Source organism: Emydura macquarii, unplaced genomic scaffold, assembly GCF_026122565.2.
Source record: "Emydura macquarii macquarii isolate MOO-44397 ecotype Brisbane River unplaced genomic scaffold, CSIRO-AGI_Emac_v2 contig_3517, whole genome shotgun sequence".
Lineage (NCBI taxonomy): Eukaryota > Metazoa > Chordata > Testudines > Chelidae > Emydura > Emydura macquarii.
The window spans coordinates 365774-388509 of record NW_027133654.1 but is presented as its reverse complement, the minus strand read 5'-3'; the positions used below and the strand labels follow the sequence as shown (position 1 = coordinate 388509).

Below are 22736 nucleotides of genomic sequence, written 5' to 3'. Positions count from 1 at the left end.
AGTGGCAAGAATCAACCATTTGTGCTGTTTTAGCATCGGTTTATTTATAAGAATTATTGGCAATGCTAAGGTTGATTTACTTCAGAGAGCAAGGGAAGACAGTGATGCTATGACATTGCAAAAGGACTCAAGAGGGTGTGACTGCCAAGTATCACTTAAGAAAACCTTTCAGGTAAAAGGAACTTTAATTCATGGGTAGTTACAAGAAAGAGAGACAACTGCAGAGCAGCAGTAAGAGGAGTCAGAAGGAAGAATGTAAAGGGCTGTGTCTGACAGTTGATTTCAGTGTCATTAAGAGTGTGAATGACTGAGGTTACAGCTATGGCATGAAAGATGAGTGCTCTGAAGCAGCCCTGCAGGAATATGCAGAACGTTCTGTACGTGGCACTGAAGGACATAAATTGGAATTGTCGGGATGGATAATTGATGTAATAAAAAAGAAATAGGTGAGGGAAAGGTGCAAAGATGTGACTAGCATCCTAATAGACTAGTGAGAGAAATTAAATGACGAGACTCTGACGGGGTATATGACCTATTTTGGTCCTGAGAGACCCTGTGGATGCTAAAGTAGAGCCAAGACTTCAAATCCCATTTTTTTCCTCTCAAATTCAGAGATTTTTCAAACCAGACAGGAAGGGATTAGGTGGCTAGGTAGCAGAGACAGCTGGGTCTTCTTAGCCTACCAGGTCCTGGTGACATGCATAATGAGGAGAGGAGGGAAAGAGAAACAAGCTTTGCAGCACAATGAGATTGGAGTCACTGCATGAGGAAAGAGCTGCCCTGCTTCTGGACCCAGAGCATGGAGGGCTTTTCATTTTGGAGCCTCTTCTGACCCTGGAATAGAGAGGAACTAGAACTTTTGTTTCTGTTTCGGGGGTGCACTGCGCAGACAACCAAAGCAGGGCACCCACCTTGCCACACATGTCTGTGTAATGTATAAAACAACCTTGTTTCAAGGTCTTCCCTCTTCTCCTATGCCCCTGTTTCCATATAAAGTTGTACTGGGGAAAACCTCAAGGCTTCAAGATTGTGTGTTGCAAATCCAGAAGTTCAAATGTGTATTTCATCCTCTTTGACCAAAAATAGTTCTGGAGGTCTTAAAAGATTAGATTTTCTCACAAGGATACTAAGTAATATATTTCTAATTGTTTCACTACTTCCTCCAATCCGATCCTGTACCAGGAAGTGCAGAAGTGGGAAAATATAAAAGAAATGTAAGACTTTTGCATGTAAAATATCAATCAGAGTGCTACACTCTCTTTTGCATTTTAATTGAATTATTATTTGCAGTAGCTAGGTGCTTTCCAAACACTTCAGAAGAGCACAGAATCTAAGAACGAACAAGTAGACAGTGGTCAGAGGAAGAGGAATAACAGTAGGTGATTTGATAGAAAAGATGTTAAATAATACTGAGCAGAGTCAGGTGAATGTTTATCTTTATGCTTATCTACGTTTATCTATATTCAAGTATTTCAACATTTTTTTTCTTTTTCTTAGATCTTTGGCTATTTTATAGTAGAAGGTGATGCCCTTGCTTCCCAGCTAGATGAAGAAAACATGGTTTTCCTGGTGTCCCGAAGACAGCGGATTACAAAAGCAGGTGTCATCTTTAGTGCTAATTCCAAAATAAAAAAATCCCTGTATACTCTAGTGCTATATTATGCACACTTTATTGAGGATTAAATGATGAGGTCACATGGCTGTTTGTTTGTTATGTACACTTCTTGTTCTACCATGTTCCTAATATACCCCCTTTTTTAATCTTAGACCCCCATCACTGTCCTATTTGTATATGAAGATTTCTCACCTAACTCAGTGAGCACACAGGCCTTGCCTATTCACCCACTTTCTTAAATTCTTCCTGTTTTCTTCTTTTATGATTATTATTTTTAAATGAGTAGATCACTTGACTCAAAGTACCTCTTAACAAACCTCTTCTACTCCCCTCATCCCCATATTCCTCTGCAGCTTGCTGTATGGAACCAGCCCCACCCAAGATATTAACATATGAAAACTCAGTATGATTATTTAGAGCCAGTATAGAATAGTTTGCATTCTGATCCGTTACATCTCTGAACTCAGTCCCTTTATATTTTGGAGGGGGAAAGTGTTCCTAGCACCTTGTTCTTGATTATGTATTTTGCCTAATTTCCCTAAATTTTTATATGTGAGATAAAGAAAAATGTTATTACACTGGCAGGTGTCAAGAGACGAGACGTGATTAAGTGTATCGCAAAGGTGCCACAGCTGGATTTCATGGTAACAGCATCTCAGAAAGGAACCTTAACTATTTTCAACAGTCAGGTAATTTTGATTTATGCTAGCTTTTTCTTTATCCCCCTGGTTAGTATATATTATGAACTGAAAAAGTATAAAACAGAAGTGCATACTTGTATGTAGAATCTACCTGTCTCTTTAACAAAGTTAATTTTGCTATAATTTTTTAAGTGCTGAGGGAAATAGTTACTGAATATATTTTCAGTGAATCTTGCCTGTTTTCAAGCTTCCAATACTTGTCTGGAAGCATAGACACTTCACATTTCAAAAGGTGGTTCCTCTGGAAGTGTCTGGCTTTTTTCCAAAAACTGAGGTGGGCTTTTTTTATTTTTTTTTTTTATTTTTACAAAAAACACAATTAACTGCAGAACTCATTGCTGTCTATGTAATAGAGACCAAGGAATCCAAAAAGAATTGGCCACTTATATGGCTACTTGAAAATATCCAAAGCAAGTTTAGTAAGTTTGAAGGCTTGTTTGCAAGAAATAAATCCTTGTGCTTCAGGGCATTTACCAACCTCTTGAAGCTTTCCCTATAAACTGACAATTCCATTATTGTCTACTTTGGGATTATGTAACAGTGCAGGGCTTCTCCCCCGACCCCACAGCTGTCAGCCAGGTGCTGCCACACCCAGTCTCAAGCAGGTTTTTTTTTTTTTTTCACAAGCAAGTAAACGAACAGCAAGCAGTCTTTTAACTTGCTCTTTGCTCTCAGGCTTCAGAGTCACCTCTCCCAAGGGTCTCTAGTGCACTGCTCCTGGCAGCTCCCTGGTTCTAGTCAGCTTGGCCCCTTCCTGGAGCAGTAGCCCCAGGGCTGTCTCCTTGAGCACCTGGTTTCTTGCTTCAGGGACTGCTCACAGGGCTTAGCTCCCTTCCACCGTGGCATTCCTCCCCCAGGCACAGCCTGTCCCCATTGCTGCCTGGCCTCCAGCAGCCCTTTATAGCCCAGGTGTAACCCATACCTTTTAACTAATTGGATTGGGCTCGCCTGCTCTGACACCAGGGGATTGGGCCCAGTATACTCACCAGGACCAGATACCCTATGAGAGGTTTCCTTTCATTTCTCCTGCAGCATCTTCTATTGGCGGCCAGCTGAGACTGGATACTGGACTACCTGGGCCCTTGAGTCCTCCAAAAATTCACTCTTGGTTGATTTAATAGAGAATCAGATGCCAGGGGTCCTGTGATCCCATATCTGCCAGACTGGCCTTACTTCTTAGCACTTTCTCTATTATCATCAGGAAATTATGCATCGGTCGTGTACTAAAACAGAAAAGGTGTAGCTGTCACAGCATATTTCTGTCACTGAGCAACTTAACTTATCCTGATGTCTAAATGCTTTCATGGAATTAACCTCTTGACTGCATGTTGGAAGAGTCACTCATCTGAGGTGAAATTACATGCAGAAACTCCAGGTAGATGTGCTTTGTACAGGGAACTCCACAGGGACCTGCAGCCAAATCACAGGCCTGCGTCACAGCTGCTCCAAAGCCACTTCTCTAGGCTGTGGGCTACCAGAACATCTGCAGCCCCTCTTTATCCGGTTATGCAGGTGTTTTGTGTCTGTGCACTGCTATACGCAGTCCTCTCTTCAGGGAACCCACTTCTGCAGTGTGTGCGGGCACCTCCTCACCCCCAACCATGGGTAACACAGGGCTTATGTGGGTATGGAGGGTGTATTGTGAAATTCACCCAGATGTGCAGTATTTGATATTTGGGGCCAAATCCAGTGCTGGTGTAAAAAGACACAGCTCCACTCAAGTGAATAGAGTTATGTCAGGGTGGAATTTCCACCTTTTGAGAAATTTCTGGTATCAAAGACCTAGGAACTTTGAAGGGTTAGAAAAGTGTGTTTGCTTAGTTCTCTCCAGTCACCAGCTTAGCAGCAGTTCAGACTCTAAATGCTATTAAAGAGACGTGTGCTAACGAGTCTCAGACACTCTATGAATGGTTAAAGACATATACTCTAGCCAGGCTATAAAGTACAGTGACCATAAATCACACATCTGAGCAGATTGTCACTTCCGTGATTGTAATGCAACCAGTCGATCACAAAGTTGTAAAAATGCAGCTAGGTTTTAAAGCAGCAATAACACTCTCCAGGGGTTTCAACTAATTAGGGCATAATGCTCATGAAAGGAGTGAACTAGGCAACCAAAGACTCACGTGGGTAATTAAATGCCAAAGCAAAACTGAGGCATTTGGTAACAACTGAAATAATTTATTTGAAAGCCCCGTCCTCTGTCCTCAGGAACATTATCCCTTTTAGACATCAAGGCAAAATAATTCCACAAAGCACAGCAATAAAAATAAAATTTTCTCTGTGCTGTTCAGAAAGTTCTGTGCTGCTGCCTCCTCCGAGTTTCCATTGACGTCATTTTGACATCAGTGTCTCTATTTCATTTCCAGAGTTTAAATGATTTTACATCTTGCTGTTTGAAGCTGTGCATGGAGATTTTGAGTCATGCTGTTTGGAAAAGGATGAAGGCATTACAGTAGTTAGCACCTTGCTATATCAAGACAGTGGGTCACACTCTGATTTCACTTACTATGGATTTAAACCTGTCTAATTCCATTGACTTCATGGGAATAGGTCTGAGCTTACCCCAGTCCCAGTGGATGTCTACACTGCTGTCGGAGATGTGATTGCAGCACCTGTACGCATACACACACACTAGCTTTAATCTAGCTAGTGAGAGTCCCAATAGCCATCAAATCACAACAGCACGGGCTTCAGCACAGGCTGTACAAACCCACTTGTGACCCTGAGTACTTACCACATGGCTAGCCTGCTGACTGCAGCCCATGCTGCCATGGTTTCTCTGCTATCAGTACTCAGGCTAGCTGGATCAAAGCTAGCTCATGTATGTCTACATGCACTGCAATCATATTTCCAATTGCAGTGTAGATAGACAGCAAGTGGGAGCAGAATTCGTCTCTTTAGCTGTGAAATCAGTTGGTCTGAATCCAGTTACTAGAAGAGGCGCCCACATCAAAGCCAACAACAGAGTTAGCACTTTTTCAGCAGCCTTGGTCCAGAGACCAAAGATTGAAAAGTAATGGACTCTACTGTCTTATCTTTAGGTGTTTCCTTCAGGGCAGCTCTGCAGCATATTGGCATATGATAGGAGGACGATTGCATCGTAGCTACCCTTATGGGACTTGAACGTGGCTTATAGACAGAACTAGTCTCCTGGGTTGTCAGTTCACAAGCACTACATTCATGAATAGATCCGTGTTTATTTTATTTTAAGGTTCTGTTTATGCATGATGAGACACTTGAACAGGTGCTGGCTTTTGGATGCATGTATTTCCCACTCGAGTCAGTGGCAGCCATGAGCATGAATCCATGGACAATGCTAGATCTGACGTGAGTGGTGAATTTTTGGATCTTAATCACGCCCCTTTTGGGTGCTTGTCTAAGAGGAAACATACCTCCTGGTATAATAGACTTGAGGACAAATTCTGCACCTGGTACTGGTGTAAATCCAACATGCCTCCATCCAAATCATTACACTGGTGTGCATAAGTTTGATTTAGTGGTCTCCTGACACCACTTACACAAAGTGGCCTTCAGGAGTCAAATTTGACTAAGTGGGATCTTGTAGCCCTTCCAGGTCAATTCCTTCAAAAAGCGTGTTCTCCTCATGTAGATTTTTTGGGAGACTAGGGTCTGGAACTGAGAATAATTGGAAGCCAGGAGAGGTGGAAATGGCCATAAAGAGAAAAATTGTTTTACAAATAAAAATAAAAATAGTAAAGAGGATTCTAGTCATCCCACAGCATATCTGAGTGGAAAATAATTGATTTCCAGCAAATTATTACTTTGACAGCTGCATGTGTCATTTATATTAAACATTCTGAATGATTGATTCATACTGGATCGGTTAGGACAGCTTTCAGCATCATTGTTTAACTTATCAAGTGACAAACTTCCATCATCCAAATGTACTGTGTAAATTGTTCACGTATAATTATCTTCCAAAATAAATACAGTGTAGAGGCTTTTCTAAAGACTAAGTGCTGTAATGTAAATCCCGCACAGTGTCCCGCATGTCTGCAGCTATGAAAGTTCAAAGTAGAGGCAAAGGAAAATTAATTATTAATTTCTAAACCAGAAAATTGCTCTCTGAAGGCAAAATTTTGCTTCTTTCTGAGATGTATTTTGGCTCTCAGGCTGGCAGCATTTGCCTGAAGCACTCTGGATTGGCAGCAAATGTTGATCCTCCTGGGAAAGGGCTAAATTTAAAGCAGAACTCATTATCCATTCCATTACATATAAGGGAGGGGCTTTCTTCAGAGGGAGGATCTAGGGTGTGGGCTGATAAAGAACTATAGGAGCAGCCATGCCTGGACAGAATCCTGGAGGTGAAATCCGTGTTTAATTTTTTTGTTTTGTTAATAAAGCAAAACCTCAGGAAGCGAGTGGAATTTATTTTAGGGACGACTTGAAAAGGCAGCTTCCTGTTCAGTCTCTCACTGTAGCCAATGAGTGTTCCCTCCTTGCACCTCCAAAGGCAAAATTTGATCCTCGATTTTCTATGTCTGACTGAAGCTGCCAGTAGAGGGTTCTGAATACATCTGAGATGGAGCAGTGGCAAATGGGTGATGGTGAGCTTCTGGTTGGAGGAAGTGGTTGGCTGCGTGTGGGGTTGCAGGAGAGAAAAGGTTGGTCCAGGATTCTCATTCTTGCGAGCTAAATGTTTCTATGTATAAAGAAAGAAACTAACAGATCTTCTTGGGAGCCAGGTTGCAGCAGCCTTGCATCAGGACAAGACTTACCATGAATGCCGTTATAAAAATGGACATATTGCACTTCTCTCTGTCCCACAAGGATCTCAGAGTGTATTTAAAACATTAAATAAGCCTCACAACAACCTTGTGAGATAGATGGCAGTTATTGTTTCCCATTGTACAGATACCGCATCTCTCTCTTTGTTGCTCTAAGTCACTGGCAGGGTGAACAATTGAAGCCAATAGTCCTAACTCTAAGTCTCCCCCATTCAGATGAAGAGAAACAAATCTCTATAACTTGAAGTCTTTAAATCAAAATTTGAGGACTTCAGTAACTCAGACAGGAGTGGATGAGTAGAGTTCTGTGGCCTGAGATGTGCAGGATGTTGGACTAGATGATCATGATGGTCCCTTCTGGTATATGAGACACCGTTATTCCATTTGGTTCCAGATCCTTGAAGAAGCACAGTGACTAACTCGCTGTCTGTGATGATTGTTGAGCTGACTGTGCTCAGATTTTTAATTTCATTGCCAGCTACTGATTATCTTTTTTTGTTTTTTGTTTTATTTTCAGATGAGGGTTCTAACAAGCACAAACATTGCAGTAAGTTCATTTTATTTCTTTCTAATTAGAAAAACTTTTCAATTAAAAATCAACAGTTAATGAAGTGAAATAATTAGAAAGTAAACATTATTCTAGCACTCCTCCTATCCTTGAGTCTCTTGCATAATTTTGCATAGTGCTGCGTGATGGGTCAGACAAGTTCAATTTTTTCCTTTCAATTACAGAGAAGCTTGGGTTTTTGGTTCCCCTGGTGGAAGGATGCCTAAGATAAGTACTTCTTCCACCAAATTCCTCTTCCCTCCCACTCCCTATACATCTTTCCATCATCTTTTCTGGAGCTGCAGGGTAAGAGGTGACATTCAGTTGACACTTTACAATTTTAGTAAGGAAAATGTGGCAGGCTGAGTAGGGAAATACAATTCTACAGATTCCTAATTGGATCATATGGCTGATTGACTGACATACATGAATACCCTCGAAGGCTAAATTTTACCCTGAGAATAGCACTGCAGATCTTCAGAAAGGACATTACCTCCAGTGATTTGAGGACCAGAGTGTGTCATCAGTCTGAACAGCTGACGTGACCCCGTGCTGCAGTTCTGTTCCTCAGGGCCAGTGCATTTATGCTGATGGATACCCCCAAGGATGTGTCATTTAAGAGAAAAGAAAGATATTTTAGGCCATACGCCCAACTTCTCCAATTACCACGCACCTAAAAAGGCAGCTCTTTTGCCAGATTGTGCATCAAAACTTTCCAACAGATGTTGCAAGGACTAACTTGACCTCTGTAGTCACTGCAGGGATGTATTTTAAAATAGACACACAACTGTGAAGAGAAAGTAGAAACAGCCTACTATGCACAAGTAGGTGTGTATTATTTTCCTCAGGATGTGGAAAACCAGCTATGGCTTGTGTTATCTGTTACTGTTTGAGCATTGACACACTCCTAACTTAATGGTTAGCTGCATTAATATCCTTATATCAGATCCCCATATAACTGTGAAGTTTTTATAGACATTGATAGAAGTGGTCAAAACAGTTTGTCAGTGAAGTGGAAATTGCACTAGATGTCTGGCTGTGCCAAGCCACAAGCTAGCATTAACGTGTCACAACCAAAACATGGGTTGCATGTCTTGCATAAATCCTATGCTTGTCTGACATGGGCCTCAAATTTCTGTATGCCCCAGTGCTTTTTACTGAAGGAGTCCCCTGTGACAGTAAACGTGATTTGAAGGAAGGTCCAACATACAGTAGGCACAAGGTCCACTTTGACTCTTTTTAAATGTAACAAGTCTGGAAAATATTGTTTAGGAAAGGAAATACTACATCATGGCAGGTTTTTGTTTGTTTTGTTTAAGTTGTGAATCTGGTTTTCCTAAACAAGGACGAATTGCTTTCAGTATTGTTGGAAATGTTTAGGATGATTTTGTTGCCTGCTGGTTGGAGAACATAATCAAAGAACCCATTCAGTATTTTGCAGTGATGAGGTACTTTGTCATGTAGAACTGGCCTTAGTGTCAAACCTTTGTTTTGGTTTAAAGTTGTGCTGGCACAGCTATGTTAGTTATGTGAAAAAAATCACTCTCTTTCCTGATTTAGCTGTGCTGGCAAATGCCCCCATGTAGATGCAGTTTATACGGGCAAAAGAGTCCTTTTGCCAGTACAGTTTATGCCATTTGGGGAGGTGGTTTAAGTATCCCGGTGTAAGCGGTTTCTCCAGTAGGAGGCTTTGTCAGTATAGCTATACTAGCAAAGTCTTTGTAGTATAAACTAGCCCTAATCTTTAATCTCTGGGATTAGCTATTGGTCACTGCCTTTTGAATACAAATATTAACAATAACTTTTAACAACTTCTCTTTGTTTTGAGTTTAATAAACCAACAAGATTTAAGGAGCTAAAGTTAAGGGGTAAACCCCTTTAAGCTTTTTCCTCCTCCTCGGCGACATCAGTGGCAGGCTGGTTCCCGAAGCAACAACTTGGCTGAGCAACGGCTGTGTAGCCTTGGCCCTCCACTTCAGCAATGCCTCATGCGGCTCCATCTATCAGGTGTGGCGACACGCTTGTGCCTACCCCTCTCTTTTGTGGGCCACTCCCGCAGAACCCCAGAGCGAGCCTACAGCTCCTCCCTCTGTCCTCCCACAGAGGAGAGAGCAGCTTGGTAGCCTGCTCCCTCGTGGCTTGCAGGTGCAGACATGCTTGGTCCTACTCTGCAAGGACAAGATCCAGGTTAGGTGTTGGGGAATGTACCGGGTGGTGCCAGAGACTGGGGATGGGGAGCCATCCTAATGTTGTGTTGGGCAACAGGTAGCTGTTGCCTCCAGGACAGGGCCCTTGGTGCATCCTCCAAAACCCCTGGGTGTCTCCTCCAGAGATGGCACCGCAGGGTACTGTTTCCAGACTGCCTCTCCCTGGGGACAAGGGCCCACCCTTTGCAGTGGTGGCAGTCAGCCACTGAGAACTGCTCTCAGATGTTGGAGCACCTCCTTGACCAGTGAACGGTCCCTCCCTTCTACCCTTCATCTCCCATCCTAGGGACCGGATGTTTTTATTTATTTAAGTAGGTATGTTAGACAGTCCTCCCCTCATTATCCAGCCTGCCCTCCTCTTGCCTTTCTACTGACTGACTGACGCACTGCAAATTGAACTCAAAATGGCCACTAGTGGACTTCCTGTTCTGGGCTGGAAAAGGTCAGAATGATTGGTTTCAACATTATTGAAATGAAATGTTTTGATAGTTCATTCTTCAAAAAGACTTTGAGATTTTGACTTTTTCTCCTAAATCAGGATGAAAGAAAATTTCAATATCCTGATATTCCTGATAATCCAGAAATTCCATTTTCCAGGCAGCTCAATTATGTGCTGTTCTAAAATGAGTCATTTTGGAACTCCTTGGGAACCAAAGATAGGTTTTAAAAAATAAAGAATGCTTATTAAAATTGTAGTTTTCCTTTCAATCGTCTGTATCTGAACTCTTAGTAAAATTCAAGGGCCAAATCCTCAGCTGGTGTACATCTATGCATCTCCAAGAATGTTAGGAGTGCTATGACAAATTACACCACTAAGTCATAGCCCCCAGCAGCTAAATTAGTGTTCAAATGAAGAGCTGTGAAGAATGTGTTGCTGTATCGCCTGATTAATTTCTGGATAGTTGCTAGATAAAGCTATCTTTGCTTTGCAAGGCTTATATTTCTGTTCCCAGATCTTCAGAAACTGCATGGTAGAATTAACAATCCATTCTTCTCTGTCTGAAATTAAGACATTTTCAGCTGATTTAATATGGTCTCTGATGCCACTTTTAGATTATCTATCAAGCTGTACCTTTTATGCAAATGAAATGAGACTGGATGCCGAGTTAAGAGAGAAATATGCACTCTCCGAACTCTCCATCTGCTGATGGATAATTCTCAGCAGCAGTACTCTTGCTACTGTACTGTAGAATAACACTTTATACTTCTTCCAATCAGAGTTCTCATAGCATTCTAAAAAAACTGAGATTCATGAAACCATGATTGATAGGAAAGGAATTATCCCATTTAAATGACAGGAAAGTCAAGGATCAGAGAGGGTGTGAGTTTGACCAATATAACACAGCAATTGTGTGGCAGAGCCAGGAATAAAAGCCAAGTCTCCTGGAATACCTGTACAATCTGAACCTTTCCAAATACCTGATAATGAAAGAGAACATTAATTATCAGTAGATCCTTTCCTGTTTTGCTTTATGATTTTATGGAAAATAGGTCTTGACAAACAAACCTGATTTGATTCTTTGATGAGATTACATATTTGGTTAATAACGATAACTACCTAGATGTAATATATCTTGACTTTTGTATGGCACTTGACTTAGTACTGCCCAACACGCTGATTAAAACATTAGCACTATCCAATAGCAATAAAATGCATTGTTAAATGGCTTAAAAACTAGCTAATTAACAGGTCTTAAAGTAGTGGTAAATTAAGAATCTTCACTGAATGAGCATGTTTCTAGTAGGGTTCCACAGGGATCTGTACTAGGCCTGATGCTATTCATCTTTTTCATCAATAATCTTGAAGTAGATATAAAATCACTGATGATGAAATCTGTAGATGACACAAAGATTGGGTGGAGTGGTAAATAATGATCAGGACAGGGCAATCACACAGAGTGATCTGGAATGCTTGGTAAACTGGGCCCCTTCAAACAAAATGCATTTTAATACAGCCAAGTGCAGACTTGTACATCTAGTCACAAGGAATGCAGGCCATACCTACAGAACGGAGGACTGCATCCTGGAAAGCAGTGAGTCTGAAAAGAATATAGGGGTCACGGTGCCCAAATAATTCAACCTGTGTAAACAGGGGAGTAGTAAGTAGGAGTAGGGAGATGAATTTATCTCTGTATCTGGTGTTGATCCGGTAAGACCAACACTAGAATATTGCATGCAGTTCTGGTGTTCATATTTTGAAAAAGATGTTGAAAAATTGGAGAGGGTGCAGAAAAGAGCCACAGATTATTTGAGGACTAGAGAAAATGCCTTAAATTGAAAGACCTAAAGAAATAAATATGTTTATCTTCCTTGAAAGAGGATTGAGAGGTAACTTGATTATGGTTTATAAGTACCTTCATGGGGAGAATATACTGGTCACTAAAGGCCTCTAATCTAGCAGAGAAAGGCATAACAAGAATCAGTGGCTGGAAACTGAAGCCAGACAAATTGAAATTAGAAATAAGGCACAGATTTTTAACAGTGAAGCTGATAAAAGATTGGAACAAATACCATGTAGATCTGTTGGTGAAAATTGAAGATTCAGCGACACCAAAACATTGCACGAACTTGTGTCTATTTTGCTGATAAAACAAACAAAGAAAAAGGTTCTGGAAAAATTGAAAGATTTTGTTTTGACATTTTAAAATGAAAATTTTCAGTTTGAAACGACTTTATTTCAAAACATTTTTTAAATTAAAAAATGTTTAAAAATGGTTGAAATTGAATATACTTTGTTGAAACAAAACATTTAGTTTGATCTGAAACAAAACCTGTTTTGACTCTTTGATTCACCCAAAAATTGAAAAGTTTTCAATCTAACCCAAAATGATTTTTTTCTGACTTTTTGAAATTGCCAACCTACTGCAATCTGTTATTCATCAGGAGAAACGGTGGATTCTCTATCTCTTGATGTCTTCAAATCAAGATTGAATGCCCTTCTGGAAGATCTGCTTCAGTCAGACACAAGTTATTGGGCTTAATATGGGATAACTGGATGAAATTATATGGCCTGTGTTATACAGGAGGTCAGACTAGATGATCTAAGGTCTCTTCTGACCAAAAAGTCTTTGAATCTGCGATTTATGACTTTGCCAAAAAAATGGGAAACTTCATTACAGTTGATTGCATATACTGAAGGTAGAACACGCACCACATTATCATGCAAAGTTTAGTGATTTTCCATAGTAATTGGTGATTTCTAAATGACTTTCAGTGTAAAAATAAAATATCAAAATAAAAGCTATCAGTTTACTCAGCTGTCACCTCTGAATGAACACACTATGAATATGCTGACATCTCACAGTGCAACGAGATAGCACATTTGGCTATTGTACTACTTCTCATTATTCCTGAGGGGCAAATTTTTCTGTTAAATATGTGTACGTATGTCATGTAGATTAGTGGCTGCATTGCACGCATGCACACACACACAGGAGTGTATAATCTGGCCCTGATTTTTGAAATCAGTAGTCTGCTTGCTCTTATCTTATTTCTGCTCACTCTTGTCACTCTTTTGCACTCCTCTGCACTAACCATCTTGTTCAGGAATTCATTTGCACCAAGATGAGAAACGACTTGAGACTTCATCTTGCTGCTTGGTTGAATGAGAGCAGAGGTGGGTGTAAGCAGGAGATAGCGTGGGCAGCTCTGCTGTAGCATCATGGAGCCATGGATGGGGAACTGAGTGGGAGAAGGGGACTGGCACAGAAGCAGAGAACTGGAGAGGTTTGGGTGGAGTGGTGAATATTGTATTCAAGGCATGGCCTGGTAATGAGGGAAGAGGGATCAAGGGCTGTCTATTGTAATGAGACTGGAGGGGAAAGGTTAGCAAGAGGGAGGTGTGAGAGTGAGAGTGAGGCAGAAGCTCCAGGGAACTATGGCAGGATGTAGAGGCGGAGCTAAGATACAGGACCAGCTTAGGTTTGACATCCACTTGCAGGAGTAAGAAAGTGGTGCTAGAGGGTGGGGTGAGGGTATGAGACAGAGAGAGTCAAAGGGAGTAGTGGACGCGGTTAGGCTGGTCTGGCAGCTGCCTCTCACTGAAGGATTTCAGTGTCAGTAGGAGTGCTGCCTCAAAGCCACTCATTTATAGCAAGAGTTTTGCCATGAGTTAGAACTCATGCTGTTGCTTGATGGTGTAGTGACCACTGAATGCATTATGTGCTGTCCTAAATGAAGTCTGGCACATTACGAGGTAGGATGACTGTGAGGGACACATATTGGACACCATCCAGCCATCATGTTTTAGGTCTTCCAGTGGTCTCTTCCATCCTGCTCTCACTGGGTCAAAGTCGAAGATGATTCTCACTGGAAAGCTGGTAGGTATTCAGAGCAGATGACCATACCACTTTAGAGTGTTTTGGGTGATGGTTTGAGAAAGTTGGACCTATTTAGTTAAGAAGCAGATCTCTTCATTTGACCTGAATTCATGCCATTTGATGTTTTTGATCATTCAGAGATGCTTGGTCTGAATTGTGTGAAACTATTCAATCTTGACAGTAAGGGGCCATGTTTGAGTCCCATAGATCAAATATTGACCCCAAAAGCATTATATATTCTCAGCTTTCTTCTCATTTATGAAGGTGTCCAGTTTGCAAAAGACATTCTTGATGAAGTGCCCCATGTCTGACTATGCTTTTAGGTGAAATAATTGACAATCTTGACTGGATGGTCACATGCTAAGATGCTAGAGCCCACAGTGTGTTTGAAATTGCTAACTGGAAGAATTTTGGTTTTATTCCAATTAATTGGCTGACTTTTGCTGCTAAGCTTTCAAGGGCTTCAAGTGCTACAACTAGCTTGTTCATTGATTTAAAAACTAGAACTTTGCTGTCAGCAAAATTGACGTCGGTAAGGTTCTTGTCAAAGCATATGACTAAAATACACTTACTGAGTGTCAACATAGTCTAAGACTGCAATGAAGAGTTCTGGGGCAGCAACACATTCTTGTTGAACATCTGACCTAATTCGGAAGAAGTTGATTCTTTTCCCATTTACAAGAATGCAGCTTGAGGAGTCGTCATATATGAGATGGAACATTCCACAGAGCTTGTCAGGAAGACCTGCAAGTTTCAAGATCATCCAAAGCGATTCCCTGTCAACAGAGTCAAATGCAGCCTTGATATCCAGAAATGTGAATGAGGGGACACCTGAATTCTCATGCCTTCTCAATAAGCTGACACATTGTGAAGATTTGTTCTGTCATGGTATGGCTGGGAGTGAAGACCATTTGTTGTAGTCTTCTCTTGGTCCTTATGATATAAGCAGGTTGGGCCAACAAGACTGAAGCAAAAAAACTTTCCCCAGGACAGATAGAGTAATGCCACAATAGTTACAACAGTCTTTTTTGCTGCCTTTACATTTCCAAAGCAGTAAAATTATGCTTTTTTCACCAGTTGGACAGGATTGACTCTGTTCTCCAGGTAATAATGAACAGCATCTGCAGCCACAAAAGAATAGCTGGTCCAATACTTTTTCCACGGATGCCTGCCACATAGCTATAGATAATCTCTACTGCCAGGAGGTTTACCTGCATGAGCTACTTTTCAGTATGTAAAGCTAATCTGTCAACTTGCTGAAGCCTTCTTCAGGGCTTGGTATGATTAGTTTCCGAGTACTCGTAAATCCTAGGCTTTTTAATAGAAGTTATGTTGACTGTGTTATGTTTCTTGTGTTTGGGGCTTTCATTTTGGGCCATATCACCTTTCAAAGTGTACAGCACTGTGTGTTCTTGTTTATCTTTATTGGCAGTGCTGATGCTTTTGTTCTTACAAATCCCTCCATGAAGTTGGTCTTGGCTATTTCATGGAAGGAATACCTCTCTCTCTCTCTCTCTCTCTCGGAAGGAAACTTTCTCTGTCATGTGTGTGCAATGACTTTCCACCTAGAGTATAATGGTCACTTCTAGCCTTAATATTCATGAATCCCTGCAGTAACCAGTAATTTCAGTGGAGTTATGAAAGGTGAATTTGGTACAGATAATTTTAAAATGTGAATCCTCAACTCATATGTGTTAAAAAAAAAAAATTGTTCTTACAGTGCTCTTTCCAGGGCCCACTTGTTTCTGTGAATTTCTCCATGGCAAATTTCTTCCTGACAGACAATTTTTAATAAATTGATGCAGCACACATCTTTGTATCCATTTTTGCTGTTCCATTATGCAAAAATGAATCTGCATATAAATAACATTTTAAGGCAATAAGGGGCACATTTGGAGTTCAGATTGTTTTGTTAACACTTGCTATCTGATGTTGTATACACAAATAGCAGATGACGTGTGTTATGACTGAATTTTTCTGATACTTTTTTTAGACGGTCAGTCAGTAACAGCTTATCTCTTCAAAACAGGGAAATCTTAAAGGAGAAATGATGTCTTGGTTGGTGTCCTTGGTCAAAATTCCTTTCTGTTGTACCAGGGACTGTGCACCAATTTTCTGTCTGTCTGCCTTCTTCCACCCACCCAGAGTGGTTGCATTGCAGTGGGCTATGAAATGATTCCTGGAGATGGACAGGGGGTGCTTTGTGTGAATGTATGTTTAGATATACACTAGTATATATCGTTCTTGTGATGCCTATTGGAGTCTTCAGAAATGATAGGCGCTATGTCAATATAAAATCATTATAGTTCATTAGGAATAATCTTGATGTGCTTTTAGTATAACAATATTTTTACTAAAGGAAAAATATACTTGTGTGTGTGTGTGTGTGTGTGTGTGCATGCTTGCTCGCTCACTCAAACAAGGCAATTAATTCACAAAAGGAGGAGGATTTGGAAGGCTATGGCCTATGTATTACTCTGTGTTCTGAACTATCATATTCCCCTACACTCCCAAAAAACCCATCACTTTCTCTCTCTCTCTCTCTCTCTCTCAACCATCAAACCTACTGCTATGAAATGGCTCTTAAATTTGTCAGCTGTGGCCGTGTCTTTCTCCTTGTTAGACTAAGTAATGCTCAGTCCTCAGATAAACATCTTGGCTTATATAATAAAATGGATGGACTGTTGCCCACACTGTACTGTAGCCAAGAAAGCTCTGCCTAATATTACTTAGTATCAACTCTTTGCAGGCCTTCCCCTTTACTGAATGATTATGGAGACTTAAGTCTGGTTGCAAATAGTTTTGTTCTCTGCCTAACTGGGGGAAAGGATCCTGAGGTCTCAGAACTGGGTCCTGTTTCACTGCTAGTCCATTAGGGGATTAATAGTCATAGACCTTGTAACGCAGAAGGGTTTCACTGAGGTGCTGCAGAGTATTAAGCTAAATTTATATAGCAATGCAGGGATGCATATTCCTTATAGCATTTGCCTAGGGACTACTGCTGCCAAGTTCTATTTTGAGAGTATCTAGTTTTCTGGTTAAGAGTTTAGTGCTGAAATCTACATTCAGCAGCTGTTTAGTAGTTCTGCATCTTAGGTAGGAGTAAAAAATGAAGAGGGTTACATGAAGATATCAGAATAGCCTAATAAAAATGGAGTTAAACTTTTCCTTTCTTAGTCAAGTGGGGAGAATAAAATGGTAGGTGTTGACAAATTCACACAGTTTAAGTCAATACTCAGTATGCAATTTGAGAATCTAACTACTCCTAGATTCAATATTTCAGGTGTGGGTAGTTTAATGAGTATTTCCAGATTTTCTGACAGTAAAAGCTCTAAATTCTGCTTATTTTTGCTAGTGTAAATCTGAAATAAGTCCACTGACACTAGGTCTTCACAGGTGTAAATTGGAGCAGAATTCAGCTGTAAGATTTTTAGAACAAGACTTCAATTCCTGTTTCTGGAAGCTTTCTTTTTTTAAATCTTAGATCTGAATTTTTCTGACTTTCTAACATCTTTATTTTACAGTAGTAGGATATTTGTTTTAAATGATCCACTTACAAACTTAAAGGCAATGTTGCAATAGAATTGACTTGGAACAGTACATATGTAGTGTAACTCTTGAAATTTCTATAACCCCTTGGGATTTTGCACATACAGTACTTAGCTGTAAGTATTATAAGTAGGAATAAACAAGCTCTTTACCTTTCACTTTTCTTTTCTTTCAAACAAACAAACAAACAGAAGTGAAGGGAAGATAGCTATCTAATCTGAGTGGGTTTAAGTTGCTTTCAATCTTCATTGCCTTTGCATAAATCCTGTTCTTCTCTCCCCATCATGATTACTAGGCTGAGACTTAGCGAAAAGTGAATCTAATATTTCTCCCTTGTTCTGTAATGTCAACTCTCCTCTGCCTTTGGGACTTTGATGCGAAAATGGTAGGTGCCTTCTAAAAACCATAGGGAAAGAGAGGGAGCACCCTCAAAACGTGCTACCCCTACATTTGGAGAAGAAAATCTTCAAGAAAAACCTGAAATGTTTTTATTTATGGTCTGGATTTTGAGTGTGCAGGAGCTGACTGTGATAGTTTCTATTTAATCAAAATTTGTCACTCTCCCCCACACCATAGCTGCACAGATCAGCAATTTCCCTTGCTGAACAGCACTGGAGACCATTCTTGTCCCTTGTAATGTTTTAGCTGCTTGTCCACCACCTTCCTGATTCCATAAAGCATAGATTTTTGCCTTCCAAAACTGTACCTTTCTCCCTTCCTGAAATGGCAGGGTAGTTTTTCCTCATTAAACTGATCCCCTCTTATTTCCAAATGGTGAAGCAAACAATAAACTGAGTTTACACCTTATGGTAGGACTGGATTCCAGCTCTTCAGCTTTATTAGTCACTTCCCAAAGCGAGAGCATCTGACCCTCAGAAACAAATAAACAGAAGGCAGTGTGCCACCCCATGTTCAGTGCCTCTTATAGACTAACTGTACCACTACCCAATTACTAAGACCAGAGTGTTGGCCGTGGGAACTAATGCCTCCCATGCTGTGTGTTACTCATACAACATTAGCTACACCACTCAACATACACTCCATTATACACTCGGCTATTCTGTACTTCTCAGCTTAATCCTCTGATTCCTTCCACCTGCATAATGATGCAGAACCTCTAAATGTCCTCTCAGCATGGGTTTCGATCCTAAACTCTAAACCACAAACGGGACACTCATATATGGCTGCCCTGCTCTGAGAAAGACAAGGTGAGTGAGGTAATATCTTTAACTGGACCAATGTCTGTTGGCAAGAGAGACGAGAAGAGCTCTATGTGAGCTTGAAAGCTTCTCTCTCTCTAGTTGGTCCAATAAAAAATATTACCTCACCCACCTTGTCTCTCTAATATACTGGAACCAACACAACTACAACAACACTGCCCTGCTTTTGTAACTCAGTACAATTGGGGGTCCCAGCTAATTTATGTAACCCCAAATTTATGGGCCAATTGTTTCTTTTGTTCTTGAGCAAAAAGCAGTTGCTTCCAGTTGTGATGTCTGTCAGCTTTGGTCTAGTTATTAGGCAGATACAGGGTCCATGGTTATTACATAATCGTACCCTGTAGCCCTAGGTGCGGTATGTCACAGACAAATCTGTGAAAGAACACAGTTTTGCCTGAACCATGGCTACCTTCTGACATACCCCAGGGAAAGAGATTTGTTCCCTGGATATAACCTGCACAACTTGCATAATGCTTGAAATCTCCAATGAATCGTTAGTTGGCCATTACCACAAGAGAGTTCCCTTCCTCTAACATCTTCCCAATTCTCATCCTTCTCAAACTGGCCTCTGTAGAATCAGATCCTTAGGCTTCCTCTGTGACTTTAGCTTAGCTGAACTCCCCTCCATAACTGACTGCCAGTGACTTGCCTCAGTTTAAGACAAGAGCTACAGCCAACAGCAGCAGCTAAGTCCACCTCTCTTTTAATATTTAATATTTATCCATATTTAGCCCTCTATAAATTTTTCAAGCAGTCAACGAAATCTGAAACTGATTCTCTGCCTTTCTTGTGTCTGAGAAGCAGACAAACAACTTTTGCAGCAGTTTACTCTTCCTAGATTTGTAATGTATTTGAAATGTCTAACAACTGCTGGTGTAATTCAGAGTGACAGGTCACTTTACAAAGGAAAATACTTCTTGCCTTCTAAGTGCAGGAGCACCATCCTCTGCTTCTTGTCTGACTGCACTTGCTTTACAATCAAATTACTTGACCTTTATTCACACGAAACACGTGCTTTTCAACCTTTTGCAATGATGGGGCCAGGAACCTTCATATGCAACAAAAAAGAAAGCTGGATATGTGATTGAAAGGTCCGGTCAGGAAAGAATATCTGCTTGTCTCTGCCATCTCTGTCCTGTCTTTTATTTATAATCACATACTGACACAAGCTGCTGATAGCTGGGCATAACCCTCTCATTGCCCATGTTGTTCTGGAAGCTGAAGGTATTTATACACTCAGTAAAATACCCACAGTACATCTGTGGCTGGTCCAGGTCAGCTGACTCGAGCGCATGGGCCTCGGGTTCCTGGGCTATAAAATTGCAGTGTAGATGTTTGCACTCAGGCTGGAGCTAGGATTCTGAGATTGCACAAGAGGTGTGGGTCTCAGAGCCTTGGCTCCAGTCCAAGCCCAAATGTCTACATGGCAATTTTATTGCCCCGCAGTGCAAGCCTGAGTCAGCTGACCCAGACGCTGAGACTTGGTGCCCTGGTTTTTATTGCAGTGCAAACAACCCCAGCGGCATGCACGAGTGGGAGCAAGCTGGGGCATGGGCTGCCAAATAATCATCCGGGGCACAGAACTCCTCCCGGACCCATGGCCGTGGCAGGAGCTGATAGTTTCTCTAGTCCCAGGCCTTGGCAGGGGCCCCTCCATGAGGAGTCACATTTAAATTCCTGTGCATGTTCCTGCATACCTCTATTGTCTACACAGAACCTGGGTTTTTTAAATCTTTTCTAAGCAACACTCAGTAATTAAGTTTTAGTTGCTTTATCAGGCAGTATGGCATGTTGGATAGGGTAGTGGAATAGGTATATGGAGATCTATGTTCTATTCCCAGTTCTGCTACTTGCTATGTGGACTTGGGAAAAGCCTCTACATTCTCTGTGCCTATACCACCCATCTGTGAAATGGTGTTATGTTAATGATACTTACTCACTTTTGTAAATAATTTTAAGGTCTGCAGATAAAAAATGCAAAGTAGTATTATCTTGTTGAAGTTCCTATGTTGAAGTCTGAGCAACATAGCAATCATTTCCCTTTAAATTGCACAAAATCGGTGGGAAGAGAATTATATCTCTTCTGAATTACCAAATACTTGTGAATTCCAACATAAAGTGAACAGTGATTTAACAAAAGTAAAGGCATTCATAACCTCTGTCTCTTGCTCTTACCCACAGACAAAGGGTGCATAGATTATATGCTTTGTAAAGAAAAACTCCATATTTCTTAATAACAAAAATAGCTATAGAAAGCTCTAATATATTCCCATGCGACATCCCTCTTATTTCTTAATAAATGGTCTAACTCTGAATGCTAAAAAACAGTCAAGATTGCATTCAATCAGAGGTAAAAATGAATACATAGATCTAAGATGCTACTAAAAATTCCTCTTTCAACTCCACTGAATACAAATGACTCATAATTTATTAGATTTCTCATTCTTACTCTACGTAAGGTGCATACACCAGCTGATTGTGATTGTAAAACAAATGTAAAATTGTATTATCAGCTACTTTACATTAGCAGGTGGAAAGGAGTCTGAAATCTGTATGAACACACTGTAGAGTAGGAACCAGAACTAAAAATATTTTTCTTTTGGGTAATGGAGTGAGTAATGTCTGGTAAAACATGCTCTGGAAAAATAGCCTCTACACTTTGTGTCAGTCTAAATATCCATTTCTGAGCCAGTGGCATAAACAACATGTATAAATGTCTGACTATCTTTTTATATCACCAAGGATGTTATATCTTTTCCATAAAAAGGGAAGTAGGGATAGAATTTCAAAGTGGTGTATCAAATATTTTAGCTACAGGAGATGACAACTTCTGATTGCCAAAAATTCTTAACATTCTAATTTAAGTGATTTAGGGACACACATCCCATTGATTTTGGAATTTGTGCACCTAAGTCATTCATGCTTTTTTAAAATTCCACCCCAGAATTAATTATCCTGGACAACAATGTGTAACGTATTTGTCTCCATCTCTTTAGTATTATAAGACTTCTTCCACTGAGCAGTGGATTGGGGTAACATCTTCTTAAACATCAGGTTTCTCATCCCCTGATTGAGTTAGGAAGGTCCAATTACCTAGAGATTGAGTGTCCCAAGAGAATGTAAATGAACAGAATTTCTCGCAGGAGGGAGACAATTGATTTAGAAGTAATCAGATAATGCCTAGCTAGTGTTATTCAAATCATGAGAATTCTCCTGTCGCCCTAGCTACCGCCTCTTGGGGAGGTGGATTAGCTACCCAGATGGGGAACATCAACAGGAGAACCCTCCTATCGGCGGGTATTGTCTTCACTGAAACACTGCACCAGCGCAACTGCGCTACTGCAACGTTTTAGGTGTAGATATGCCTGTAGTTATAGTGTATGTTCTTTCTTTTACTTTTCCTAGATACGCTTAAATGCAACTGTAAGCTACTCAGCAATTTCACCAGCCAGAGAAGAGAAATAAGGCTTCAGGCATTCTTTTAAGGCCCTTTCTTTGGGGCTTTTATGGCCCACACAACAATTGCAATATGAAAAGCAAATAAATTGAAAAACACTGGTCAATAATTCCCAGAGGCTTTCTCTGCTCATGATGGGAGAAGACACACCTTTCTTCTTAGTTCTCCTTTGATTCAGCTTCCCTTTTCTTTTATACTGTGCCTTGAGCAGTCATCTGACAGTCTGTTAACACTTTACAGGCTGCAGTGCCTTTACCTTGTCACAGCAGCCCAGGCTCAGTACTATAAATATTGAATAATAAACCTAACCTTAAAGGAGATACTTTCTTTACCTGTTAATGTAGTAGTTGGCTAGGGTACTGGAGTAGGC

At 40.6% G+C, this 22736-nt stretch overlaps 1 protein-coding gene across 1 annotated transcript in view; it reads left to right on the top strand.

Annotated features, from left to right (window-relative positions):
* Positions 1–22736, top strand: part of WDR64 (WD repeat domain 64) — a 119689-nt gene that overhangs the window by 10880 nt on the left and 86073 nt on the right. Inside the window, exons 3-5 of the mRNA XM_067535893.1 lie at positions 1498–1600; positions 2201–2304; positions 7585–7614. Coding sequence (XP_067391994.1) covers positions 1498–1600; positions 2201–2304; positions 7585–7614 — 237 coding nt within the window. The remainder of the gene's footprint in view (positions 1–1497; positions 1601–2200; positions 2305–7584; positions 7615–22736) is intronic.